General features: G+C 43.0%; 1 protein-coding gene across 3 annotated transcripts in view; it reads right to left on the bottom strand.

The window, feature by feature from the left end:
* pafah1b1a (platelet-activating factor acetylhydrolase 1b, regulatory subunit 1a) overlaps positions 1 to 12,516 on the bottom strand; it is a 37,007-nt gene that overhangs the window by 13,893 nt on the left and 10,598 nt on the right. For all 3 annotated transcript variants that reach the window (XM_056440940.1, XM_056440941.1, XM_056440942.1), the window contains one exon: positions 1,994 to 2,078. In XM_056440940.1, the coding sequence (XP_056296915.1) occupies positions 1,994 to 2,078 (85 nt within the window). The remainder of the gene's footprint in view (positions 1 to 1,993; positions 2,079 to 12,516) is intronic.

A 12,516-nucleotide genomic window follows, 5' to 3' on the forward strand; every position in this document is an offset into this window, starting at 1 on the left:
GACCTTTTCATGACCTTGACCTTTGACCCGATTGATCCCAAAATCTAATCAAATGGTCCCCGGATAATAACCAATCATCTAGGGCTGCAACTAACGATTATTTTGATAATCGATTAATCGGTTGATTATTTTATCAATTAATCGGATAAAAAAACCAAAAAAACTTTAATTGTCAACCCTTTATTCAAAACAGGGTCCATACGGTCATGGAAAACCTGGAAAAATCATGGAGTTTTTAAATGGCTATTAGCAGGCCTAGAAAAGTAATTGAAAAAAATAAAATCCCAAAATATTTGGAAAAGTAATGCAAATTTGTTTTATTCAAATGTTAATTTACACGGTATATATACGGTATGCTTTGGAATTCTCATTGTTAGTTTAAATACTACATCTTCTCACTTTGTCACGTATAGACAGAGTTTTCACAAAATGTTTAATCATGGAAATTTGGTTTAAAGTCATGGAAAGGTCCTGGAGATCCACTGGTCAGCATGTGATGAACCTGTTCACTGGTCAGCATGGTGATGAACCTGTTCACTGGTCAGCATGTGAACCTGTTCACTGGTCAGCATGGGTGATGACATTCACTGGTCACCATGGTGATGAACCCGTCACAAACAGACTGACAGCTCTCCTCTCCTGAGCAGTGGGCCCCATGTGGAACCCTGAACAATATCAGAGACGCGTTCCGATTTATTATTTTTTTCACCTGGCCCGCTGCCGTTGAGATTGCAGTGAGACGCGGAAAAAATGTGAAGTGGTGCTCTTCACAATAGAACATCTTTGATGGGACGTGTCGCGTCTCGGCCAATCAGCGTTCAGATGTCGACAGCGTTTGGGAAGTTAGGTTAGCTTGAATGTTAGTCCGCTACATCTGCTGCTGTCACGCTGCAGCGATGCTAACAAAGTACCCGTACGTTAAAAACGATGTGATTTAGCATAGTTTTAGTTTCGATACTTCATTAAAAGAGCGATCAGAGCGCACGCTGCTCCGCTCCGCTAAATGTTGTCTGCACGCGCAGCGCTCAGAGCTAGTGGCGTCGGGGCTTATCTCGGTTGCCTTTCTCCGTGGAAAAATATTTTCCGCTATCTGCCACGGAATAAATAACCACGTTTTCTACGTTATACTCTTGTGGAAATGCCACACACGTCGTGACATGTAGCGCCCTGGTGTCTGGGTTCATAACGTCACCCGGAGGCGCACTCAGCTCCGTGAATGTCTCCGACTACGTGAATGACTTCCGCATCCAGCGCCACGTGAGCAGCAGCAGCCAATTAGATTCATCAACAGAGGAGCAGCTCAGCGCTGATTGGCTCTCACAACGCAGCGTTCCGTCTCTCCCTCCGCTCTGGTTTCTCCTGCGCCGCTCTGCGCTGAACTCAACTTTGTTTACACTCCGTGACTTATTGAGCGCCGTAATAATCGCGCGACACAACGAATCGATAATGAAATTCGTTGCCAACTATTTTAATAATCGATTTTTATCGATTCGTTGTTGCAGCCCGACAATCATCCCACCAAATTTCATGCGATTCGGTTTAAAACTTTTTGAGTTATGTGTATAAATACACGGCGATCAAAACATAACCTTCCGCATTTTCAATGCGAAGGTAAAAACAGCTTTAATGTGAAATTAGAATACTCAGTTGTAGAAATGCGTCGTCAAATATGTTTATTATCCTGGTCGTAGAGTCTGTACTGGACTACATTATAGTAAGCGTATTATATTACATGTATAAACATCTTCAACGCCCTCCACCTCACTATTGTAAACGCAACACGATCAAGTGGATAAACGCTGTTCTCAAGGCGCTCGGAGCGGAGAACCTCCAATCAGAGAAACCCCACTAATTGGCTGCAGGTGCTCCCGGTCACACACGTGCACGTCGACTAAAATGAGGACAATAAAGTGGAAATCAAGGCATATTGTGTCGTGTAAATTGGTTTCCGATTGGCCGTGCGGATGCACGTGTCCGCCCGTAATCTACTCACATTATCTAACTCCGCCTCCTTCTTGAAAGTGGAATATGCTTCTTCGTATCCGTTGGATCGTAGATAATCGGCGATCGCTCGATTTCTGAAACAGACAAAGGGGACCCGTAATTAGTTTTTTCCCCGATTGGCGGGCGAGGCGGTCGTTGAGACGTCACAGGAGCAACGGAGTCGTGTTCAACGCCGTGAAACAAGAGACGGAAAATTAGCATGTTCAGGAAACGTGTCAGACAGAAGATGTGAACGTTACAGATCCAGACTGTTGTTATCGTGGTTCAGTCAGAATAGAAATGCTTGGTATGCAAGAATGCAGTCGAGCACCACCTATAACAATACAGCCTCCTGCCATCTCACACAAACCCTTTTCACACACACACACATTGGGAACACATAACACATCTGTCTGGCTTCGATAATGAGCTCTTGCTGCTGGGGGCTAATAATGTGAAGAGATGACTCCCCGTGGTGTGGATGTAGGGGAAATGAGAGTCGGCCCACATCCCATCATCCCCTACACACACATGTAGAACAACACTTCAGGATACTTTTTATTTTAAGAGGGTTGAATCTACTTTTCGTGCGACTGTGGCGGCGACAGGAGGTGTGTTTTTAAACCGGCCCGCGATCTGATGTGAAGAGAGATGTCCGGATAGGACGGACAAAAGAGACGAGACAGGCAGCGCTTAGGGGAGGAGAAAGGAGGCAATCTCTTCTCCACCTCCTTTTTGTCTTCTGGGCTGCCATGAGACACACACACATACGTATAGAAACAGAGACACACACATATAGAAACAGAGACACACACATATAGAAACAGAGACACACACATATAGAAACAGAGACACACACATATAGAAACAGACACACATATAGAAACAGAGACACACACACACATATAGAAACACACACATATAGAAACACCGACACACACACACATATAGAAACACACACATAGAAACAGAGACACACACACATATAGAAACACACACATATAGAAACAGAGACACACACACACACATGTAGATAGAAACACACACGTATAGAAACAGTCACACACACATATAGAAACAGAGACACACACATATAGATAGAAACACACACACGTATAGAAACAGAGTCACACACATATAGAAACACACACATATAGAAACATAGTCACACACACATATAGAAACAGAGACACACACATATAGAAACACAGACACACACATATAGAAACACAGACACATATATAGAAACACAGACACACACATATAGAAACACACACACACATATAGAAACACACACACACATATAGAAACACACACACATATAGAAACAGAGACACACACACATATAGAAACACAGACACACACATATAGAAACAGAGACACACACACATAGAAACACAGACACACACATATAGAAACACAGACACACACATATAGAAACACAGACACACACATATAGAAACAGAGACACACATATAGAAACACAGACACACACACATAGAAACACAGACACACACATATAGAAACACAGACACACACATATAGAAACACAGACACACACATATAGAAACACAGACACACATATAGAAACACAGACACACACATATAGAAACACATATAGAAACACACACACACACATAGAAACAGAGACACACACATATAGAAACAGAGACACACACATAGAAACAGAGACACACACACATATAGAAACAGAGACACACACACATATAGAAACAGTCACACACACATATAGAAACAGAGACACACATATAGAAACACAGACACACACATATAGAAACACACACACATATAGAAACAGAGTCACACACACATAGAAATAGAAACAGACACACACACATATAGAAACAGAGACACACACACATAGAAATAGAAACAGAGACACACACACATAGAAACACACACACATATATATATAGAAACACACACACACAGAAAGTGACACACACATATAGAAACAGAGACACACACACATATAGAAATAGAAACAGAGACACACACACATACACATATATATATAGAAACACACACACAGAAAAAGAGACACACACATACATATAGAAACAGAGACACACATATAGAAACAGAGACACACACACACATAGAAATACAAGTTCTGTTTACGACTGCAGCCTCAGCAGCAGTTCAATTTACCAAGAGTTATGAGGCTCAAGTCGGAGTCGCGATGGAGTGCATCGCTCCGTTTACATAGATTCACTTGAAGTCGCGGCAACAACAACATCGAATTACCAAAGAAATTGTTAATTTCCCGTCCTTTCACAAAAACGTCTCAGTATTATTTGACATACTGACCGCAGACGCCACTCCTACATGCGCGTTACGTCAAAGCCGGCATCTTACATTTAAGTAGCGCAGCTGTCGTCGCGTTATAGATTTTATTTACGGAGAAACTATAATGTGTGTGTGTGTGGGGGGGGGGGGGAGACTGACTGCACAATGAGATGAAGAGCGTAAACAAAGACACTAAATCCATGAATGTCTGATGAAAATGATATTTTACTCTGAGATTTCCTCGACTCCAGTCCTGTGTTTGCGCAGAGCAAAGCCCCGCCCCCCCCCCCGCCACACACACACTAATGCCAGGAGAAGTCAGACAAGCTGTCAGGCAGGCGAGGCTTTGAGGTGGGGGGGGGGGGGGTACAATCTGTCAGCCCAGCCTGTGCCCTCTTGGTCAGCGCTGGCCACTGAGATCCTCGTCTCCCTCCGTCCACCTGAATCCCAAGACAACGGGCGCAGGCCTCGTTACGGCTCAAGGTGAGCGGGAGATTATCTTCTCCGGTGACAGCCCGCCTCGAGTCGAGGGGGGCTGAGGTGTGCTCGCATGTCTGAGAAAGTGTATAAGCAGGCAAAGGAAGCAGCAGGTGAGGCAAACTGAGGCACAAAGGAGGCTTTGATGTGGTGTGTGTGTGTGTAGCAGCCGTGATGTCACTCATGGGTTTGGGGACTGCCAATTTGAAACCGTTGCAGGTCGGTACTGTAGCCGACTCCATCTCGTTTAAGTTTGTTTTTTTTCTAACTAGAAGTGACGAGGGGGAGGAGCCAAGTAGATCTGCGGCCTATTTAAGCAACAGTTAACTCGTATAACCTGGATCGCTGAGGGAGCACAACCTGATTTATTGCCTATTTTTTTTAATCAGGAAGACAACACACAGCATAAATTAAACTCTAACACAACTATAAAGATTTAACACATCTAATGGCTTTCAATGGGTCTACAGTCAATTCCTTTTATGCAGGAATCTCATGCTTTGCTGGGATTTTATGAGTAACTGTACATGTAGAAATTTGGAGAATACAAGCACATGTGTACTCTCCTTTAGTCTCCTTCAGTTGAACTATAAGAAACGGACTAAGTCGCATGGTGTTGTATACAAACCACACGATAAAGCAGGTTGTGTAGCTCGAGGGGCCGAAGAGGTAAACGCATAACAAATATCAAGTGAACAAAATGGGGGCTCATCTTTACAGACAACAGCTCGTGTTTATGCACTCGGAGGCGTTGCCAGGCAGCAGATGATATTGGCGGGTCAGTAACTGTTAAAGAGCCGTGGCGCTTTCGGCAAACGCCACCCTGACCCCGGCCATCATTTGTTTTATTAAATTTAAAAAACACACAAAACATACACACATCATGCAGTTTTCATTATATCCAGTCCCCAAAGACGGAGACACGTGGGGAGATATGTGTATTAATGTTCACAGAATGGAGAGGGGGGGAAGGTTACCATGGTTACTAGCACAAGCTAGATGACGTGATGGGGGAGATGGTGAAAAAAAAGAGGGCAGGGCCGGTGCATGGACTGAGAAACGGATAGAAAAGAACAATAGAAAACCTCGACGCTCGATCCATTTCAAATCAAAAGGCTTTTTTAGTCAAAGGTTGAAAACGATACTAACAATTTAAAAAAATCGACAACAGCAACGTCTTTAAAAAATAAAGCCGATTAGAGTCTCGCGTGGATCATGTCAGTCAAACCTCCAGAGCCGCTCATGTACAGAAAACCCTGAATGGAGAGAGGGAGGCGGTGAGTGACAGAGAGAGAGGCATGACCTCATCCTTCTGGAGCGAGTCACCCAGCACGTCTGCCAGTGACATCACTTCCTCCTCCGTTACGCTCGTTGATCGTTTTAAGAGATGTGCGACGCTGACCGGCATCGCCGCCACGCTTAGTGACTTTAGTGACTGAACGTTAAAGTCGTTTGAAGAGTGTGCGTGAGACACGAAGAGCGTCTCGATGAGCTCAACGCGCATCAAGCCGTACCTGGTGGAGGCGATGGCGTCTGAAAGCACCGCGACACTCCACAAGCACCACATGAGGGCTACCACCAACTATTATTACTAATATATAGACTTTTTTGCATTTGTTAGGTTTGATTTCAAGTCAATCGTCTAATCCGGTGGTCCCCAAACTAAGGCCCGCGGGCCGGACACGGCCCCCTGAACAACACCAGAGACGCATTCTGATTTTTTCATTATGATCCTAGACTTTTTTTCTGTGAAGAACCCAGAGAGGGGTATTTGGTTATTATGTATTTCATAAATAGTGTCATCTGTTTCCTGACTTTTTTTTCCTGTGAAGATCCCAGAAAGGGTTACTAACGTGTGGTTGTGTGTGGCTTTCTGGAAAACAATAAATGTTTAAACATTTAGGCGCCCCTGCGATCCTCACACTGACCCCCATCAGAGAAGGGAAACGTTACCCTCGCAGGAACAAGTGTGGGGACGCCTGGTCTCATCCAACAAATGTGATAAAAGACAAATGTTCATCAGAAGTCCACAAGACCAACAAGCATGTCTTATGCTTTAATGTCACACACTTAAATGACCAAGAACTACACATTTGATTGACTTCCAGAGCCTGAATACAGGACACTACGCCTACTTTCTTGTCAAAGCGACATTTAAATACAGACGCAGTGAGCTACAACATCGCCCTGTGGGAATATTTCTCGACCACACGACATTGGACCTCTTTAATCTTTCAAAACTGCCGATGAATATTTAATAGGAAGAGGTTCACGTCTACTCCCTGAAAGGTCCCTCTGCACACATGCAATTCTCCTTCCTATGGACAGCGTTCTTACACATTTTGACCAATGGATTTCCAGGACTTTTCCATGACTTAACCAAATGTCCATGACCAAACTGAAATCTCGGTCTAAACATAAACAATGTAGAAAATGTTGCGTATTGAGAGCGTACGCCGGTTGATATTTTGAGCGTCTTTCTTTAAAAAATATATTAATTATTTCAAACTCGGCGTAAATGAACATGTGATTATAACATATTCCCAGGACTTTTCCAAAACTTTTATGATTTAAGTTTGTTCCATGACTTTTCCAGGCCTGGAAATAACCATTTTAAAATTCCATGACTTTTCCAGGTTTTCCATGACCGTACAAACCCTGTATGGATTATTTAAAATCGGCATATATCGCATACATTGAGAAAACAACTGGACCGCCGCCACCATGTGACGGTTTTGCCTCAAGGCGCGTGCCGGTGGTTCTTCTTGAAGAGGAACGGGAAACGAGTGTCGTCGGTAATGTAGCCGCCGTCGCCGTTAAATATTCAAGGAGCGAGGCCGCGGACGGCGTGACGATTAAACAACGTATTTAACACATCTTTTATCTTCATAATCCAGGAAAGACGGTGCCAATTTGGCAACGTATAGGACTTCCTTCTAGGACTAAGAGACGATGACGAGGGTGCAACACACCCATGTCGTTCCTTCAATCCTCCTTTTCAACAAATAAGAACACATTTATTTATAGCACCTTTACAAACTGAGGTTGATGCGAGACAAACTAGGTAAGAGTTCAATTAAATATAAGAGTAGAATAGTTGAACAATTAAATACAATCAAAATAAAATAGCAACTAGAACGGGCACTCGGTAGAGCGCATACCTTCGCATATTACAAGATTAGGCATTGAATTATGAACATTTTGGCATTAGTTGCATGCCAATTGGATAAAAATGTACGTATGGTAAAAAGATGTTGACCTTTTCATGACCATGACCTTGACCTTTGACCCGATCGATCCCAAAATCTAATCAAATGGTCCCCGGATAATAACCAATCATCCCACCAAATTTCATGCGATTCGGTTTAATACTTTATAAGTTATGCGAGTAACACGCATACAAATAAATACACGGCGATCAAAACATAACCTTCCGCATTTTCAATGCGAAGGTAATAATAAAATTAAAGCTATAAATCCATGTCTTTATAAAGGGTTTTGAGAGAGAGAACTCATCTCCGAGAGGGCAAAAACACGGCCACCTTTAGTTTTTAGCCTCGACCTTTGAACTGCCAGAAGGACCCCACCTGAGCGAGCGGATGACTCGTCAACTTTTCTTCTCCGCGGGGTCAAAACCACACGTGCTTTAAAAGTGATCAGTACAATTAAGTCTCAAATGAACAGTGATGTCATGCGTTAGAACAAGCGAGTAGCCGAGCTGCTAGTTGGAAGTCAAGTCTTAAAAAAGATAAATGCATTCATTACTTTTTCCAGGTTTAGGGGGAGAGAGTTGGTTGGTTTGATTTTGGAGGTGAAACTAGAAGGAAAAATAAAGAAAACAGAACCGGACAACTTTTGTGATTTGAAGCTTCAATCCGATTCAAATAGTACTCCCACGTTTCAGGCAGTAGCCACAGGTGCCTTCAATGAATGGATAGAGTGCGGTTGAGACTAAATAATATGATTTCTGATCGAGTTAAAGAAAATGTAGTGCCACCCAACACTTGATATACGATCGACGGCGTTTCAAGACCTGAAGAATCGTTTGTGGAGCTGGTACGGACCGCTCTACGATTTACTGACTTCATAACTTTGTTTAGAGTTGATGGGAAGTCTAAAGCGACTAAATTGAGCATTTTGAAAGAACCACAAGATGTCAGCGCTACTGCTCAACCAAATAAAAATTACACAAAGAATTTGCGAAATGACAGTATTATAACACCAGGTTTCTCTCGCTTGATTGAGGCGGAGCGCCGGGCGTCGGGTTCATGTCTCCTCGAGGTAATCACTACCTAGACTAACCAGGCGATGACTCAAAGATATATTATCATAATGATGTTGAGTTAAATGTTTGCTCCCCGCTGACATCAGGAAGTCTCTACAGCTTCCGCCGGAAACTCAAAACACATCCTTTCCGACTACATCTGGATTAAAACACAGATTAGCACTTCAGTGGCACTTAAATGGCTCTTATTATGGTACTTTTGTAGTTCGACGATGTTGAGGAAATGTTACTTTCTGTATTCTTGTTGTTCTTAGTTTGTCCTCTGGGTTGATGCACTTATTGTAAGTCGCTTTGGATAAAAGCGTCTGCTAAATGACATGAGATGTAAACATGTGAAACGGGTCGGTTGTGAGGGAAAGAAAGCAACAAGAAGACTTTCACTGGGATCTTTAATGACTGCAGAGTTAACGCAGACTATTCTTTACTATGCGCGTGTGTGTGTGTGTCATTGTTTCAGGTCTGCACATCAAAATACACCCAAGAAATCACACTTTCTATAAATGGTGTAATCATGCACACGTTTCCCTTTGACGAGTCAAGTGTACTTTCTTAAATGGTGCGTAGACGACAAGACAAATGAGAGAACGAGGATAAGCAGAGCACAGAGATACTAGACTTCCCATCATACATGCAAAATAGGCGAATAATAAACACATCTATTGGAAAAGTAATCCTTTTTAAAATCTCAGGGTTGCGTTAATACGATTGTGTACCCGTTTCAAATGAACAGCACACACACACAATAACACGCGACCAACGCTTCCTTTCATTACAATGGGAATGGTCGGGTTGGAGGGCAAGGAAACCGGCGAGAGGATACCGTGACAGAAAGAAAGAAATGTTGACGATCGATATGGGATGTTGGGTCCGTAACAGAGACGCCGTTACCATGCCAACCCGTCTGTACGTCAGCCCAGAGGAAAAATCAGATCGGCATTTCCGACAGGCCCCCTGCGGATGCGCCCGCCTGCCCCGAACGCCATTAAAGAGGCGCGGGAGCACAAAGTGTAAGGCAGAGTGTGTGTGTGTGTGTGTGTGTGTGTGTGTGTGTGTGTGTTCCAGCAACACATTGTCTGTGTGCAATCCCCATAGGGAGGCACCTGTTACTCAAACACTGAAGCACGACCACTGCAGATATACGACAAGCATTTAAAATACTGCCTCTCGACCCAACAAGGGAATATTGGCAAATTGATGGTGATATAAATTTAAAAAAGGGTTTGTGCTCTGAAGTTGATCAGCTGATTTGAAAAGACACCAATTTTTTTGTTGTTGCTTTAAATAGCTTGCATAGGTACATCCAGTGGCGGTTCATCCATAGGGGGCGCTAGTGCGCCGCCCCTCTTAAAATGTGGACATGAAAAAAAAAGAAGAAGAAAAAGAAAAACAAATCCTGTCAAAAAACATTATATGCCAAATCATTTAAATAGTAAATATACCGTGTTGACGCGCTAAATGTGTGTGGGAGACCGTAAGCCTGTCAACAACCACTTAAGTTAATGTGAAAAAATATAATATATTGCCATTATCACGGAGAGAAGCCCCTCCCCTTTTTCGAGGCGCTGGTCTAACGTGTGTGTACGGCATCGATAAAACATTTCAGTCGTTTTGGCAATGACCGGCTTCACATTGGCGGATGAAACCGGGAATCTTGGGGCGCACAAATGTGCGCACGCGATTGGATTATTCGGCAGATCAGAGACCCGTATGTTCCCTCAGCCCATAGAGCAGTGTTGCCAGGTCCGCGGTATCGGGCCACTTTTGAAGTGTTGCGCGGGTTGAATTTTGTGTCCTTGGTTCGGGTAGACCTATTTTGCATGCAAATTACATGAATATCTTTAAATAAAAATCCATATTTTAAATGAAATAATTTATTCATACCCAAATCCTACCAAACTGACTCCAGATCAGCACGTACACACATTTTATTTATGATAATATACTGTATCTAATTACACAAGGCCATTTTAGGACCTAGGTGAAATAACTTGAGGGAAAACTGCTTTTAATGCTGGCAAACTAAACATATGTTGTTACTTTGTCGATATTACAATACATTTGTCAATGATAGCAATGCTGTTGGACTTTAAAAGCAGTGTATATGGTTTGGCACGGGCATATTTTGAGTTCTGATATTGGGCTGGTTTTATCACAGACCTGGCAACAATGCCAGGGAGCTCCACCTCCACGCAGGTACGCGAGCAACATAGCTAGCAGAAGCTTGTTGTTAGCATGGCGTCGGTGATTGAAAACTCTGTGGTATCTCTACGCGAAAGACCTTTCAATCGACGGTCAGATATTGACAAGAAGAGGCTGAAAGAGTTGGGACCCGAACATCCGGAATTAAAAATTCAGCAGCAAATCGCTGACCGCGGGAGGACGTACACCCGGAGATTCTCCTCTAGCCGATATGCTAACCGGAGCTGGTTAGCTGAATGCTCCATGAGTAATTCGTTTTTTGTTCCCCCTGTCTGTTGTTCCAAAGTCCTGGGACTGAAACTCTCTGGACTACAACGGGGCGAGGGATCTACAGAGCTTCAGATAAGTGTAAAGCACGAATCTTGCCGCAGTTATCTAGCTAAGAGCATGGAGCTAACTCGCCAACAGCTGTTAGCGAGTTAGCTTCATGCAGAGCAGTAGGAGACCGAACTGGCATCGAAACACAATGAAGAAGTTCTGAAAAACAGACACATTCCCTCCAGAATAATGAAACAGGCTGGTTACAGACATGATTGACTTTAACCAGAGAGTTATTGAGAAGTTTGCCAACTTTAAAGAGAGGAGGCTACTTGTCTTTACAGTCGTGGGTCTACTCTGTCAAACACCCAACGTAACATGTGATCTCTTTCTGACTCTATTCTGCTCTGAACCTCTTTCATGTGAGGGTGAAACTCTTTTATTTTGTAAACCTCTGAAACCCAACCCAATGTTCCTTAAAGCTGCTCTGAACCTCTCATGCCCAAAGTCACAGTGTGTTGATAGTTGTTATTGGACCGTGTTGAGCACGCTGTGTTCTTGAAATAAAGCTTTGTTTTTTACAATATTCTACTCAAACCCTCTTTTCTTCTCATTGTTGAGTGCTATTTAAACTGCGCCCCCCCCAAAAAAAAAATTCACCAGCCGCCACTGGGTACATCATGTTGACGATAACATTGGAAAGAACCCCAGAATAACACTCATCCCCAAAAAAAACCATATATATATATTAATATACAAGAGTCTGCATATACATTTATTTTCCTGCAGTGATGATTAAAAACAAAGCCCGGAGCCAGAGGTACAGCATGAGCTCCCTACTGCATTGTGCCTTTTACTTGAAAATTTAAATCTGGATTTTTCCCATCTCAAATATATGTAATGAAAATATTGTTCAGATCGAAATACTAATGAATAAAAAAAGATATCCGTTGGCCGTATAAACTCATGCCATAGATTTCATGGTTTTAAGTACGCTTTATATC

This window comes from Pseudoliparis swirei, chromosome 20, assembly GCF_029220125.1.
Source record: "Pseudoliparis swirei isolate HS2019 ecotype Mariana Trench chromosome 20, NWPU_hadal_v1, whole genome shotgun sequence".
Taxonomy (NCBI): Eukaryota; Metazoa; Chordata; class Actinopteri; order Perciformes; family Liparidae; genus Pseudoliparis; species Pseudoliparis swirei.